Source organism: Microcaecilia unicolor, chromosome 1 (assembly GCF_901765095.1).
Source record: "Microcaecilia unicolor chromosome 1, aMicUni1.1, whole genome shotgun sequence".
Taxonomy (NCBI): domain Eukaryota; kingdom Metazoa; phylum Chordata; class Amphibia; order Gymnophiona; family Siphonopidae; genus Microcaecilia; species Microcaecilia unicolor.
This window is the reverse complement of record NC_044031.1, coordinates 21,327,933-21,344,413: the sequence shown is the minus strand read 5'-3', so window position 1 is coordinate 21,344,413 and position 16,481 is coordinate 21,327,933. Positions and strand designations below refer to the sequence as shown.

The 16,481-nt window shown below is 49.7% G+C and overlaps 2 protein-coding genes across 3 annotated transcripts in view; one reads left to right on the top strand and one right to left on the bottom strand.

The window, feature by feature from the left end:
• The window catches only part of LOC115463404 (oocyte zinc finger protein XlCOF6-like), a 60,545-nt gene extending 51,379 nt beyond the window's left edge, over positions 1-9,166 (bottom strand). The window contains exons 1-3 of one of the 2 annotated variants that reach the window (XM_030193872.1): positions 9,068-9,166; positions 8,573-8,699; positions 974-1,093 (exon numbers count right to left, since the gene is read on the bottom strand). In XM_030193872.1, coding sequence (XP_030049732.1) covers positions 974-1,093; positions 8,573-8,699 — 247 coding nt within the window. In that variant the 5' untranslated portion in view covers positions 9,068-9,166. Of the gene's footprint in view, positions 1-973; positions 1,094-8,572; positions 8,700-8,816; positions 8,902-9,067 lie in introns of those variants that run through there. The other variant, XM_030193880.1, reaches the window with a different exon arrangement.
• The window catches only part of LOC115463276 (zinc finger protein 271-like), a 972,359-nt gene that overhangs the window by 740,593 nt on the left and 215,285 nt on the right, over positions 1-16,481 (top strand). The window lies entirely within an intron of this gene.

The window sequence follows — 16,481 nt, the reverse complement described above, 5'->3', positions numbered from 1 at the left end:
ATTCCTCCCCGTGAACTCCGCTCTCTGAGCAAGTCTCTCTTGTCGTCCCCCTTCTCCTCCAATGCTAACTCCAGACTTCGTTCCTTTTATCTTGCTGCACCTTATGCCTGGAACCGTCTTCCCGAGCCTATACGTCTAGCTCCATCTCTACCTGTTTTTAAATCTATACTGAAGGCTCACCTTTTCACTGCTGCCTTTGGCTCCTAGCCGCTTCCCATTTGTCCTCCTCCTCCCTGTTCCTCCTTACCCTGTATTCTCTTGCCCGTAATGTTTTGTCTGTCTGTTTTACTTTGTAAGCTCTCTGAGCAGGGACCGTCTCTCTATGTCAGTTGTTCAGCGCTGCGTGCGTCTGGTAGCGATATACAAATGCTAATAGTAGTAGTAGTAGAAGACCGAGTCAACGAGCGCCGGTCAAGCTGCACTGCACCAGAACCTCTGGAGAACGCCTCAGAAATAGCAACGCTGTATAAGCGCACCCTTTTTTTTTTTTTTACGCTGTGAGGAAAGTTGGAGGCAGGCAGCAACAGAGGAACTCCGGGAGGAGGGGAGATGGGGTAAGGCAGGGACAGAGAACAAAACCAAGTATGCCATCAAAGTGGGCACCACCAGCCACAACACCCCCGCTCTACTGACAAAGCACAGGAGCCACCCCAGGCAGAAATCCAGGAGCTGATCAAGAGAAGTCCACACCTGCTGGGAGATAGAGAAATACTGAAGGCAGAAGAAGGGGCTAGCGTTCCGAGGGTCACTGTGGTTTTTCAGTGTTCTCTTTCTCCACCTGCTGGTAGGTGGATACAACCCATCAGTTAATGGATTCATCTGCTGCTGATGACAAGGAACTGTTGTTATATAGCAATAAAGAGGTTTCACCATAAATAAAATAGATCTCTGCCCCCATCTAAGGGCCTGAGTACCTCATTCCTGCTCAGATAAAGACAAGCCACACTTCATCTCAGACTTTTACCCCACTCACCTGAGCAGTTGCTTTGCCCAGTTTCTCTTTCTTCTGGTCCCGGTACATCCCTGATATACGGCTCTTCCCCTTGTTCAATGTGGGATATAATGTCAGGAATGACGGTCGTAGAGCCTGTTCCTGGGGTTAAGAAAACTGCATTAGGTTTCCCAAAATCAGCAAGAGGGGTACTGTACCGACCTCTAGGTGACTGCAGGGACCTGCTTGCTGCTGTAGTGGGACTGGCCATAGCGTATGAAGCTGTCTCTTTCACTTCTTTGTGGGGTGGGAGGGGTTCAGACTTTAATCCCTCCAGTGGTCATATAGGCAACTTTTCTGTGACTCAGTCGTAATTAAAACAGATATTGATCAAAAAGTCAAACGAGCTGCCACCCTTGGGATTGTGACCCCATTTTTCCTGCCTGGCATTGCCCTGACTGAGTGGTGCAGCTATAGGCAGAATCTCTCTTTCTCTCCTTCCAGCCCTGCGGCATCTGGTATCGCTCCCCCACCCCCATGTCTTCCAATCCCCCCTGAGCCGCCGGCAGCCTCAGCAAGAAAGCAGTATACACACTGCTTTAATGCTTTAGGCCTGCCCCAGAAGTCTTTCTCTCCTTCAGCTTCCTGTTCCTGCTTAGGCGGGAAGCTGTAGGAGAGAGAAGGGCTTCAAAAGCTGCTTTCTCGTTGAGGCTACCGGTGGCTCGGGGGACTGGAAGACTCGGTGAGGGGGCCACGGGGCTGGAAGGAGAGAGAGATTGGAAGACTCCAGTGCTGCGGCAGTAGCAGCAGCAGTGGGGGTGGTGGTGGGGGGGCAATAATGGGCCCTGCAGGGCTGGTAGAAGAGCGAGACAGATGCGTACCTGCAGTTTTTTGGGTGGGTGGGAAAGGGTTAAAAAAAAAAAAGAGACCACGGGGAAGGGGGATAAGGGAGAGAGATGCCAGATTGCAAGGGGAGGGCGATACTGGACCCCACGGGGCTATAAGGGGGGGGGGGGAAGAGAGACAGATGCGCATACCCACAATTTTGGAAGGGGTGGGGAAGGGTAAAAAAGATAAGTCTAATGGGAGAGGGGTAAGGGAGAGAGATGCCAGACTGCAGGGAGAGAGAGGGGGAAGTGAGAGCTCTGATGGGGGAGAGAAGCTAGAGCAAAAAAAGAGAAAGAGAGACATGCTGGAATAGGGGGCAAAGAACAATGGGATGTGTGCATGTGTTTGGGGGGGGGGATATTTGGAAAGATGCTGGATCCATAGTGAGAGAGAAAAATGCAGTACCATGGAGAGAGGGGGCAGCGGTGAGGAGAGGGAGAGATGCAGGCCCTGAGGTGGGGGTGCAAGAGAAAGGGGAAAGAAGAGGGAGGAGCTGGACAGAAGGTGGAACATGAACACAGGGGGAAAGATGGGGACACAGATACTGACTGAAGGGAATAGGGACAGGGGGCAGAGGGGAAGTATCATCTCCATCTCATGGTTTCAAGTATCATCTTTATGCTGATGACACCCAGCTGTATCTCTCCACACCAAACATCACTGCGGAGACCCAGGCCAAAGTATCGGCCTGCTTATCCAACATTGCTGCCTGGATGTCCAACCGCCACCTGAAACTAAACATGGCCAAGACCAAGCTTATCGTCTTTCCACCAAAACCCACTTCTCCTCTTCCTCCACTCTCTATCTCAGTCGATAACACCCTCATCCTCCCCGTCTCATCTGCCCGCAACCTCGGAGTCATCTTCGACTCTAAGATCTGTCGCTTCTTTCTCTTTAACATCAGCAAAATTCACCCTTTCCTCTCTGAGCACACCACCCGAACTCTCATCCACTCTCTCATTACCTCTCGCCTTGACTACTGCAACCTACTCCACACTGGCCTCCCACTTAACCATCTATCCCCCCTTCAATCTGTTCAGAACTCTGCTGCACGTCTTATATTCCGCCTGGACCGATATGCTCATATCACCCCTCTCCTCAGGTCACTTCACTGGCTTCAGATCAGATACCGCATACAGTTCAAGCTTCTCCTTCTTACCTACAAATGCACTCAGTCTGCAGCCCCTCATTACCTCTCTACCCTCATCTCCCCTTACGTTCCCACCAGAAACCTCCGCTCATAGGACAAATCCCTCCTCTCAGTACCCTTCTCCACCACCGCCAACTCCAGGCTCCGCCTTTTCTGCCTCGCCTCACCCTATGCTTGGAATAAACTTCCTGAGCCCTTACGCCAAGCCCCCTCCCTACCCATTTTCAAATCCTTGCTCAAAGCCCACCTCTTCAATGTTGCATTCGGCACCTAACCTTTATACCTATTCAGGAAATCTAGACTGCTCCTATTTGACTGACTGTACATTTGTCCTTTAGATTGTAAGCTCCTTGAGCAGGGACTGTCCTTCTATGATAAACTGTACAGCGCTGCGTAACCCTAGTAGCGCTTTAGAAATGTTAAGTAGTAGTAGTAGCAGTAGACGTGGGGGACAGAACAGAGACGGGCACAGAAGGAATGATGGGGGACATGAAGAGAGGAGAATGGATAAGAGATACTGAAGGCAGAAGGTGGCTGGAACTAGGAGTGTGGGGGGGAGGAGTAGATGGGACTAGGGGTGTGCTGGGGAGGGAGAGGGAAGGATATGGATGAGACTAGGGGGTGTAGGTGTTGCGGGAGGGAGCAAAGATGGATGGGACTAGGGGATGTGGTATGGGGGGGAGAGAGGGAGCAGACGATGGATGGGATAGGTGAAGTGAGTGAGTGAGTGGGAGGGAGGGAGGGAGGAGCGGAAGATGGATGGGACTAGAGGGCATGGGTGGGGGGAGGGAGAAGGAGCAGAAGATGGATGGGACTAAGGGTTTGGAGGGAAGGGGAACAAAGCAAAAAATGATGACTGAATGGGAGAGTGTTGAGGAGCACAGCAGGGAATTACAGATAGGAGAAATGGGAGTGGGAGTTTCAAGATTTTAAATATGAGTGGGGGTATATCGATGGGTTGGGAGAATGAGTGAGGGTGACAAATGAGGGATAAGAGAAAAGGGTTTGACTGTGGGGACGGCTGAGACTGGAGAGAGGATGAGGAATTGAAAGGGGGTGGGGGTCTCTGAATGGGTTGAGTGAGGGTGGAAATGGGGCTGAAAAGATTGTGAAAGAGAGACAATAGGACATGGGATATAAGATAAGAGATGGTAGAATGGCCTTGGAGGCAATGGAGGAAGGAGAGTCAGGGATGGAGCTAGGGCTGATAGGGTGATGAGATGCAGTGGACGGTAGATGAGGGCTAACAGGGTGAGTACAGAGCAGGGCTGTGGAGTCAGTACACCAAACCTTCAATTCTGATCGTCTACTTTTCTACTGTCCAAGTCCAGCTTCAACTCCAAAGCGCTGCTACACAGAATGGGGGACCAAGAAAGTGGGTGAAAGCTGGGGGGAGGGGTAGGAGATTGGGAAATGAGAGACAGAAGTGGCAACGGGAGTGCTGGAGAGGGAATGAGAGGAAGATGGAAAAAGCTGAGAGGGATAAAATGTGAAATGAAGACTAAGGACAAGAGGGTGAGAAAGAGAGAGATAAACACGGAGTAGAGAAAAATGGGGTGGGGGGGTGGGGGAGAACGAAAAAACAAACGATCAGCACCAGACAGATGTAGAAAAGGTAAGGAAGACAACAAGGGAAGAAATGGAAAAGCCAACCTGGAAAAGTGGAAGAGACTGGGACCAGCCAAATCTGAAAATTAACGTGCTCAGACAACAAAGGTAGAAAAGAAAAAAATTATGTTTAATATATGTACATTTCTATTTCTCTCTTACTAGTATTGCCCCTGCTTGTAGTCTGGCTGTCTTGGGTGGAGGGAGGGGGGAGGGGTCTCCATATCAGTTTTTCTCTGCATGTTTTTTTTTTTATGTGGTCCCCTATTTTGCATCGGGTGAGGGTCTGTCCATGTTCCGCATGTACAACTGAGGTGAAGGATTCTGCTGCTATGTACTGTCTGTTGTTCCAGTTTCCCAGTAGCAGGTATATTGGTGCTCTAGGGCCCAGTGTAATATTTATTGCACTATGTGGGTTAGAGCTGTTCTGGTGTGTTAAGTTTTCTGTATAGGTTTTGAGTGTCTTTTTGCAGGGTTTTGTGTTATTTCATAAAGCAGCTCTGGGGCAAGGGCCCCCGCCACTCAAACTTAATTAACACCAGTGGTCTAAACATCTTATATAGTTATCACGCAGACAAAATCCCATCTACTTTAAACAAAGTGTCTGGCTGTTCCTGAGTCGATAATCACAATCTAAATATTTTTGTCTGGTGAATTGAAAGAGGATAAAGCACTTAACCAGCTCTGCTTTATCCCACTGCGTATGCCCAGATATTCAATTCCAGAGACTGGACATGGCCTGACATTGAATATCTGGGAACACAGCTGGTAGAAATGCTCTAGTTCACTCTGCACCCACTGTTGCATGAGGAAGGCTCCTGTGGATGCAGAATACATAAGAACGTAAGAGTAGGCATACTGGGTCAGACCAATGGTCCATCTATTTTCCAAACAGCGGTCAAGCCAGGTCACAAGTACTTGGCAGAAACCCAATCGTGGCAACACTCCATACTAGAAATCCCAGGGCAAGCAGTTACTTCCCATGTCTGCCTCAATAGCAGACTATGGACTTTTCCTCCAGGAATTTCTCCAAACCTTTTTTAAACCCAGATACTCTAACCACTGTTAGCGCATCCTCCGGCAAAGAGTTCCAGAACTTAACTATTCGTTGAGTGAAAAAATATTTCCACCTGCTTGCATTTAACACTGTGACAATGCAGAGTCAGGGGTCAGTATTTTTCTTTTAATAGTAGCATTCCAGGCAACATAATTTAACTCAGATCATTTTTGTTGAGTATAACCAATGTTGGCAGGGTTTTTTTTTTTTGTATTGCTTAGGAATATATAAATTGCATTCTTTTTTTCCTTCCTGATCAGAGTTTTCAGGGGACCCTCTCTTTTGGGTGCCTGGGGGAATACCACCTCATTCCTAGCCTCAGGCTGCAGATTGCTATGAGTTGCCCCTGGGGTAAGTGCTGTCAGTGGAGGGGGCCAAGAGGAAAAAAGTTATGCTGCCTCTGGGGAAGATGGGCTAGAAAGAAAATACTGCCTCTGGGGGGTGGGGAGGAGGAAAAAGTGCTGCCTGTGGATGGCCCAAGGAAAACCGTTTTGCCTGTTTGGGGTTGGGGGGTGGCTATGTTTTTCTATCCATGTGCATGGTATGGGGAAGTACTGGTAAGGAGGAAGGAAGGGAGAAAGATCTGGGCGCTGGGATTTGGAGAAGGAGAAAATGGCTGGTTGGTGGTGTCAGGCCTATTTAAGAGGAAAGGGAAAGTGCACTCTCCCCTTGTTAATTGACCTGTTTCAGTGGGGTTTGCAGTGAAATTACATATTAGAGAAGGGAATTTTAACATCCAAGTCAACACGTGAAGAATTCCCACAATATTTTATAGGAAGTTCTGACTAACATACAGCCTCTCATAAAAACAGGTGCTGGACCAAACATTTAAGTCCCTCCATATTTAGAGAGAACAGTGATTTTAGAAAGCTGCACATGGTGAAAACAAACAGATATCCCCCCCCCCCCCCCCCACACACACACACAGAAGCAGCGTTCTAAAATTGGTGTTCCCTCTAAAAAGCGCCCCCGAGAAATACATCCTCCTCTGTATACAGCTTCTGACCTGCAGCAATGTAACCAGCATCAAATCCCCCCCCCCCCCCGTGCACTGCACCCCCACAGCCCCACTGGTTCACAACCCCTCTGACAGATCTCCCACAATACAAGAACCCCCAGAAAATCCTCCCATATGTTATCAACCCCCTCCCCCCAGTTAGAACTCCCAAAAACGTCCACCCCCATCAAACACCCTGGACTTACCTAGGGTGGGGAGGACCCTCAGGTCTAGTGTGGCAGACGTGATGCCCACTCGCTCCCACCTTGGTGATTCCAGCTCTCAAAATACCACTGTGACCTCTAGTGGGATATTGTTGAATTACTGCTAGGCGTCACGTCCATAAATGGGCATTTTGCCTATATATGGATATTAGCATTATAGGCCCACCCAGGAAATTCCCTCTCCCCGCCTAACCTATATTTTAATTACCAGACTGTGAACATTGACAGTTGTATTTCAAGTTATTTTCACTGTTTATGCAGCTTAAGCACTGCCATGAAAAGATATTTTGCTTAATACACTTGACTGGTTTAACAGAAGATAGATACTGGAGGTTTGGGGTTTTTTTTAACCTGTGATTAATAGCTGCTGCCAGTTTGTGAGGAGAGACTATGAATTACTGGCTATTTTTTCATTGATGTGATCAATTTGAGTGTGATAGTATTCTAATATAATAATTTGCACTCCCAACGTTCCAATGTCTCTGGCTGCATTCATAACCACCAGCTGACGTCACCAGAGACATTAGAACGTGTGCACAACATCTTTCTCCGGCTACACAACGGCAAAATTAAAAAAAAAAAAACTACTTAAAAAAAAAAACATTTCCTAACCTCCCTCCCAGTTCCAGGGTCCCCCCCTCTGTCCCTCCTTTCCACCCTTCCACTTCCAGGCCCCCTGCCTCCGAATTTAAAAAGTCACGTCGGACTTACTAAGTCGGGGTTACGTGGTCCGGAAGTAGCGCTAAAAGCTGTGCAGGCTCGGCCCTTCTCTCGCTCACTGTCTGTCTCTCAGCTCTGGTCCCGCCCTTGCAGAAACAGGAAATGAGGGCGGGACCACAGCTGAGAGACAGTGATCGAGAGAAGGACCGAGCCTGCACAGCTTTTAGCGCTACTTCCGGACCACATAACCCCGACTTAGTAAGTCCGACATGACTTTTTAAATTCGGAGATAGGGGGTCTGGAAGTGGTAGGGAGGGAGGGAGGCTCGGAAGGAGGGAGGGGGACCCTGAAACTCTGAGAGAGGGAGGGAGGGGACCACCTTGGAACTGGGAGGGAGGGAGGGGACCACCTCGGAGGGAGGGGACGATGACCCTGGAACTCGGAGGGAGGGGAGGGTACGACGATCGTGGGAGGGAGGGAAGGGAGAGGACAACGACCCTGGAACTCAGAGGGAGGGAGGGGACCACCTTGGAACTCTGGGGGAGGGGACCACCTTGGAGGGCGGGAGGGGACCACCCTGGAACTCGGAGGGAAGGGACGACGACCCTGGAACTCAGAGGGAGGGGGAGGGGACGACCCTGGAACTCAGAGGGAGGGAACGACCATGGAATAGGGAGGGAGGGAGGGAGGGGAGGGAAAAACCATGGAATTGGGAGGAAGGAAGGGAGGAGGGCCCCTGGAACAGGGAGGGAAGGAGGAGGCCCCCCCAGCCACACACACACACATTCACACACTCGCACCCAGTCTCACTCTCTCTGTCAAACTCACACACTCCCACATTCACCCTCTCTCTCTCACACTATGTCAAACATACACACTCCGAGGAAAACCTTCCTAGCGCCCGTTTCATGTGTGTCAGAAACGGGCCTTTTTTACTAGTTTCTATATAATTTTATTTTTGAGAATAAACCTATTTGATTTTCCGTGTGACTTTTTGCTCTTTGGCTTTATAATGATACTCAGATACTGCTAATAAAAACAGAAACTTATCCCTTACCCAGTGAGATCAGGGTCTGATAATTCTCCTTCATCACCTCCCTGTAAAGCTCCTTCTGCTCTTCATCTAAATACTCCCACTCCTCCTGGGAGAAAGAGACAGCGATGTCCTCAAACGTCACTCGCATCTGAAATACAAACCAGAAACTCACTCAGCATCTTCTGCATCCTGTCCATCAGCAGCACCAAAATGGTGCTCATTGGGGCAAGGAAAAGTTTGCTGAGCGCATAGAATTTAGGATTACATAACAGACGATCCTACAACAGGGTTATATTTCAGAGCACCAGGGAGAGATTTCTCTGAGCAAACTGTAGTCACATAAAACCCAGTTTCACACAGAACCTGGGCCACAAAATCTCCCAGGGGACAATGTGTCCAAACTCCGGGTCTGCTTGGGACCAGTTTAAGGAAAGCTGCAGCAGTGTTTGTCCCGCTGGCATATTATTCTCTGCTTTTGCAGGATTAGAAATGACTGAGAAAGAGGAGCTGATTTACCTCCTGCAGTGCTGGGAGCAAAAGCTGAAATTTGGAGGAGGAAGTTTCTGCTAAGGGTTAACCTGTAAATTAAAGGAACAAAGAAAAAAGATTGCACGTTTCTGCTCTGTTCTGCACAGACTGATGACATCACAAGAGGGGCGGAGCTTTAGTTGAGGGACAGTTTTTTTCTTGGCTCTACTCCTTTTAGTGCTGATTGGTCAGAATGGTTCATGGGGCGGGTATAGCAGAAAAATCCGCCCACTATCACGGATAAGGGAGGAGGGAGAGAGGCGGTTCAGTTTGCGTCCTGTCTTTGACAGCGGCCAATCCAGGCCGTGTACTGCAGACGTCAGCGTGCGTGTTTGGAAATATAAGAGAGATGAAATACAAATGCTACGGTTGCTACCAACAGAGCGCCAACGTGGATGCAGCAGCAAGCTTTGTTTTGAGTGAACAGCAATGACGGCTGTGCGGGGGAGTGGAAACAGAGATTAACCGCTTCCTTAATTACAGTGAACTAGATAGGCTCTATTAAACCTCCTTGTGAGCGCCCAACATGAGTCGAAAAACCTCAAACCAAGGAGGTTAGATTGAGAACAGGAGACGGTACGAAGCTATCGTTCCCATTATATGGACTGAAGCCAGTAGGCGGAGTTACAAGTACACTCAAAACAATAGCAAATGCCGCTATTGAAAGGTAAAACACGGATACAGCGGGATCTTCCCGGATTCCATCAGAAAACTTTTAAAACTCCATTTTTTTGGCAGTCGTATACTAATACTACTATTTATCATTTCTATAGTGCTACAATATGGACATTTTACATGTATCCTCCGAATTTTTGTTTTGTTTTCTCTGTTGATGGTATTTTAACTCTGGAGATGATTGATTCTTCTCCCTGACCCTCCTATTTGCGCACAATCGCCGAGGATCTTTTGCCATAAGGGAGGGAAGAGAAGGTGGAGTCTCTCAAATTCTAGTGCTCTTGGAGCGGGAAGAAGAGCTTTGTGACTCCCAGGGTTTATGATAGTGCTGGGCAGACTTATACGGTCTGTGCCCGGAAAAGGACAGGTACAAATCAAGGTAGGGTATACACAAAAAGTAGCACATGTGAGTTTATCTTGTTGGGCAGACTGGATGGACCGTGCAGGTCTTTTTCTGCCGTCATCTACTATGTTACTATGTTTTTCGTTTATTACGTTTTCTTTCCTTTTAGTCTGCGATTTTATTTAAATCGCTCGTTCGGGTTTTTTTTTTTTTGTGTGTCCTCTTGTTTCACGACACAATCACGTCTTTTGATTTGGCAGGGGCTGTTTTTCCTGTCATGTCATCCAAGACGCCCAGCGGCTTTAAGCCTTGTGCCCGCTGGCATCGGGCCATCTCCAGCACTGACCCACACTCGTAGTGTTTACAGTGCCTTGGGCCGGATCACCGCTCGGAGGGCTGCAAGTTGTGTCTCGCAATGAAAAAGCGGACACTGCTCTTTCGAGATGCCCAAAGGGAGAAGATTTTTGGGCCCGGTGCCTTGACGCCGTCGGCACCGTAAATCGGCGCCGGTGAAGTCGGTGCAGTTGAAGACGATGTCGAAGTCAGTGTCATCGAGGTCGACTTCGAAGGAAGCATCGGCACCGGGAGACCGGGGACAGGCTGCCAAACGACCGATGCACGCTGGGAGCAGTGATACATCGAGTGGGTCTCCACCCGCCTCGGCGCCTCCTGCTTTGCAGACCCCCCGGGACCGCCCTGCATCGGACCCGGCCCCGAAGAGGCGTATGGATTCCACGTCCTCTTCTCCGGTGCCGAGGAGTCTCGACGACGGGCATCGGGCGAAGGCCAAGAGGCACCGCCATCATTCTCCTTCACATCACGGCACCGAGAGCTCTGGGTCATCGATACATTCGATACCCGAGAAGCGTCGGTGCCGAGAGGATCGCTCTCCCTCTATTACTGAGGTGCCGGCACGTGGGTCCCTTGGCAGCCGAGTCCCCACTCCGCAACTTCAGCAGACTTCGCCTCCACTGCCCCAACCGACCCTCCAGCATCTTCCGGCAGCAACTCTCGATGAGCGTATGCAGGCCTTTTTTCCTTTTTTATGGAAATGATGCAGCAGTGGCAATCGGCGCCGAGGTTATCGGTGCCGGTGTCGATGGGTTCAGAGATGACGGTGTCGGGGCTATTGGTGTCGCAGGTGCCGGAAGCTCATGCGTCAGGCCTTCAGCCCGTGGTGAGGTCTGTTTCACCGGTGCCGCCTCCGGTGCCGGTGTCATTGACATCCCGGGTCGGCTCTCTGGAGATATCGGTGCAGGAAGCTTCACCGGAATCTCAGGGGCCGTCGACTTCTCGACATCATCATCGAGGTCGTCAGGCCTCTTCGTCGAGGCGGGCTCAGATTCGGGCAGCTCTGTCTGAGCTTTTAGCCCCATCTGATAATACCTCATCAGATGATGATGAAATGCGTGGGGAGTTCTCTGGTGAGGATTCTCAAGGCATCCCATCTGATTCTACTCCCTCACCCCAAAGACAGCTTTCTCCTCCCGAGAGTTTGTCTTTCTCCTCTTTTGTTCGGGAAATGTCTGAGGCCATCCCCTTCCCTGTGGAAATTGTGGACGAGCCCAGAGCCAAGATGCTTGATGTTTTGAACTATCCATCTCCACCTACATCTTCTGCCACAGTTCCTTTCCATGAGACACTCAGGGAAGTGATGTTGAGGAACTGGGAGAAGCCTTTTTCTTGCCCAATCGTTCCTAAGAAAGTTGAATCTCAGTACCGGATTCACGGGGAACCCAGTCTCATGCGGGCTCAGTTGCCCCATGATTCAGCAGTGGTGGATTCCGCTCTCAGAAGAGCCAGAAGTTCTAGGAACTTCTCGGCGCCCCCGGGGCGGGAGTATAGAACTCTGGACTCTTTTGGGAGGAAGGCGTATCAGGCTGGTCTGCTCGCGGCCAAAATCCAATCATACCAGCTCTACACGAGTATTCATTTACGGAACTCTGTGAGGCAACTTGAGAGTTTGGTAGACGCACTCCCACAGGAGAAAGCTGAACCCTTTCGCCAAGTGGTCAGGCAGCAGAAGGTGTGTCGCAAGTTCCTGTCCAGGGGCGTTTTTGACACTTGTGATATGGTATCCCGATTTTCTGCCCAAGGTATAGCGATGCGCAGACTCTCATGGCTGCGTGCCTCTAACTTGGAGGAACGAACTCAGCAGAAAATAGCAGCTATCCCGTGCCGGGGGGGATCACCTTTTTGGAGAGAAGGTTGAGGAGATGATTGATCATCTCTACCAGCGTGATAACGCTATGGATTCTCTCTCCCGCCGGGCACCTTCTGCATCCACTTCCACCTCTAGGAAGTTTTTTAAGGGAAAGAGAAGTGCTCCTTACGTTTCTAGGGGCCGTAAGTACACTTCTTATTCCCGTCAGCCGGTTCAGGCTCGACCCCAGCCCGCTCGCTCTCGTCAGCAGCGTGCACCGAAGCAGGCCCCTGCAGCTCCCCAGCAAAAACCAGGGACGGGTGTTTGACTGGCTCCAGCAGAGAATAGCCGACATCAAAGTGCATGTGCCGGACGATCTACCGGTCGGGTGGAGGTTAAGATTTTTTCACCAAAGGTGGCCTCTCTTAACCTCCGATCGGTGGGTTCTTCAAATAGTCCGGTCCGGGTACACTCTCAATCTGAATTCCGAACCTCCAAATTGCCCACCAGGAGCTCAGTCCTTCAGCTCCTACCACAAGCAGGTACTTGCAGAGGAACTCTCCGCCCTTCTCAGTACCAATGCGGTCGAGCCCGTTCCACCAGGGCAAGAAGGGCTGGGATTCTATTCCAGGTACTTCCTTGTAGAAAAGAAAACAGGGGGGGTGCGTCCCATCCTAGACCTAAGGGCCCTGAACAAATATCTGGTCCGAGAAAAGTTCAGGATGCTTTCCCTGGGCACCCTTCTACCCATGATTCAGGAAAACGATTGGCTATGCTCTCTGGACTTGAAGGATGCTTACACCCACATATCGATACTTCCAGCTCACAGGAAGTATCTTCGATTTCGGCTGGGATCACAGCACTTTCAGTACTGTGTTTTGCCTTTTGGCTTGGCGTCTGCTCCCAGGGTATTTACAAAGTGCCTGGCAGTTGTTGCAGCGTCACTACGCAGACTGGGAGTGCATGTGTTTCCTTACCTGGACGATTGGCTGGTGAAGAACACTTCCCCACAAGAAACTTTGCAGTCCATGCGGATGACTATTCAGGTGCTAGAGATGCTGGGGTTTGTCATCAATTATCCCAAGTCCCATCTCGTTCCAGCCCAGAAATTGGAATTCATTGAAGCTCTGTTGTGCACAAAGACAGCTTGTGCTTATCTTCCAGGACCCAGAGCGGACAACCTTCTGTCTCTGGCTTCCAGGGTGCAAGCATCTCAGCAGATCACAGCTCGGCAGATGTTGAGACTTCTGGGGCACTTGGCCTCCACAGTTCATGTGACACCTATGGCACGTTTACACATGAGATCTGCTCAATGGACCCTAGCTTCCCAGTGGTTTCAGGCTACAGGGAATCTGGAGGATGTCATCCAGCTGTCCATCAATTTTCGCAACTCCCTCAAATGGTGGACCATTCGCTCCAATCTGGTCTTGGGATGCCCATTCCAAATTCCTCAGCCACAAAAAGTGCTGACGACGGATGCATCCCTCCTTGGGTGGGGAGCGCATGTAGATGGGCTTCACACTCAAGGAGCTTGGTCTCTTCAGGAGAAGCATCTACAGATCAATCTCCTGGAATTGTGAGTGATTTGGAACGCTCTAAAGGCTTTCAGAGATCGGCTATCCAACAAAATTGTTCTAATTCAGACAGACAATCAGGTTGCAATGTATTACACCAACAAGCAAGGGGGTACCGGATCTCGCCCTCTGTGTCAGGAGGCCATGCAGATGTGGCTATGGGCCTGCCAACACGGGATGTTTCTCCAAGCCACTTATCTAGCCGGTGTAAACAACAGTCTGGCCGACAGGTTGAGCAGGATTATGCAGCCTCAAGAGTGGTCCTTGAACATGACTATTGCCAAAAAGATTTTTTGAGTATGGGGCACTCCCTCGATAGATCTTTTTGCTTCCCAGGAGACTCACAAGATCGCTCAATTCTGTTCCAGACTTCAGGCCCACGGCAGGCTAGCATCGGATGCCTTCCTCCTTTATTGGGGAACAGGACTCCTGTATGCGTATCCTCCCATTCCCTTGGTGGGGAAGACTTTGCTGAAACTCAAGCAAGACCAGGGAACCATGATTCTGATATCGCCCTTTTGGCCCCGTCAGATCTGGTTCCCCCTTCTTCTGGAACTATCTTCAGAAGAGCCATGGAGATTGGACTGTTTTCCGACCCTCATTACTCAGAACGAGGGGGCACTTCTGCTTCCCAACCTCCGGTCTCTGGCTCTCATGGCCTGGATGTTGCGAGCGTAGAGGTTGCCTCTTTTGGTCTCCCTGAGGGTGTCTCCCGAGTCCTGTTTGCTTCCAGGAAAGATTCCACACATAAGTGTTATTCTTTTAAATGGAAGAGGTTTGCCGTCTGGTGTGACAGCAAGGCCCTAGATCCTTTTTCTTGTCCTGCACAGACCTTGCTTGAGTACCTTCTACACTTATCTGAGTCCGGTCTTAAAACCAACTCGGTCAAGGTTCATCTTAGCGCAATCAGTGCTTATCATTCACGTGTAGACGGTCTGCCTATTTCTGGACAGCCTTTGGTGATTCGTTTCATGAGAGGTTTGTTTTTGACAAAACCCCCTGTCAAACCTCCTCCAGTGCCATGGGATCTCAACGTCGTTCTCACCCAGCTGATGACAACTCCTTTCGAGCCACTGGATTCCTGCCATCTGAAGTACTTGACCTTAAAGGTCATTTTCTTGGTGGCGGTTACTTCAGCTCGTAGGGTCAGTGAGCTTCAGGCCCTGGTAGTTCATGCACCTTTCCTTGTCTTTCATCATGACAAAGTAGTTCTCCGCACGCACCCAAGGTTTTTACCGAAGGTGGTGGCAGTTCCATCTGAACCAGTCAATTGTCTTGCCAACATTTTTTCCCCCTCCTCACATGAGTCCGGGCGAAAGCAAGTTGCACACTTTGGACTGTAAAAGAGCACTAGCCTGTTACGTGGAGCGGACACGCCCCTTCAGACAGTCCGCCCAGTTGTTTATTTCTTTTAATCCCAATAAGAGGGGAGTTGCTGTCGGAAAGCGCACCATTTCTAATTGGCTAGCAGATTGCATTTCCTTCTCTTACGCCCAAGCTGGGCTGACTTTAGACGGTCATGTCACGGCTCATAATGTTAGAGCCATGGCTGCGTCACTGGCTCATCTAAAGTCAGCCACCATTGAAGAGATTTGCAAGGCTGCGACGTGGTCTTCAATCCACACATTTACATCTCATTACTGCCTTCAGAAACATAGCCGACGCGGCAGTCGGTGCTGCAGAGTCTGTTTGGGGTTTAGAATCCAACTCCACCCCCCTAGGCCCATTTTTATTCTGTTCCAGGCTGCACTCTCAGTTAGTTGTGTTTTGTTTCAGGTCAGTTTCAGTTATGTCCTCGCCGTTGCGAGGCCCAATTGACCACTCTTTGTTATGTTGAGTGAGCCTGGGGGCTAGGGATACCCATATGTGAGAATATTAGCCTGCTTGTCTTCGGCAAAAGAGTAGTTACTTACCTGTAACAGGTGTTCTCCGAAGACAGCAGGCTATGTATTCTCACAACCCTCCCACCTCCCCTTAGGAGTTGTATTCCTCTATTCTTTTGGATCTAACTGAGGAATGTGTCCTCGCGGCGGGCGGTAAAAGGGATGCACGCATGCGCAGTGCATCCGCCTGCGTGGCGAGTGACATTTTCAATTTTCAAGAAGACTTTGCTAGAAAGTCCTCCGGGCCGACGTGACGTCACCCATATGTGAGAATATATTGCCTGCTGTCTTCAGAGAACACCTGTTACAGGTAAGTAACTACTCTTTTTCTTTCTTACATTAATTTACAGGTTAACCAGAAACTTCCCCCTCCAAGCTTCAGTTTTTGCTCATTTGTTCTGTCTCCCAGCACTGGAGGATACAAGTTAGCTTCTCTCTCTGTCAGAGAGAGAGAGTACAAAAGCTTTTGACTCCTAACTCACTTACCCTGTCCTTTAACCTCACCTCTTTATTCCCTTACCCTTAATTGTTCTGTCTGTTTACCTGTCTTATCTAGATTGTAAGCTCTTTGAGCAGGGACTGCACTGCATATGCCTTGTAGCGCTATAGAAATGATAAGTAGATAGATAGACAATTAAATGCCTGTGGAAGTTCCTGCTCAGGTAGGAGACTGTAATAAAATAAGGAAGCTGGGGACAAACACTGCTGCAGTTTCTAAACTGGGACACTGCACAGTCCGGACCCCAAGCAGACCCGGGGTAGGGAGTGACGTCTTGAGACACTC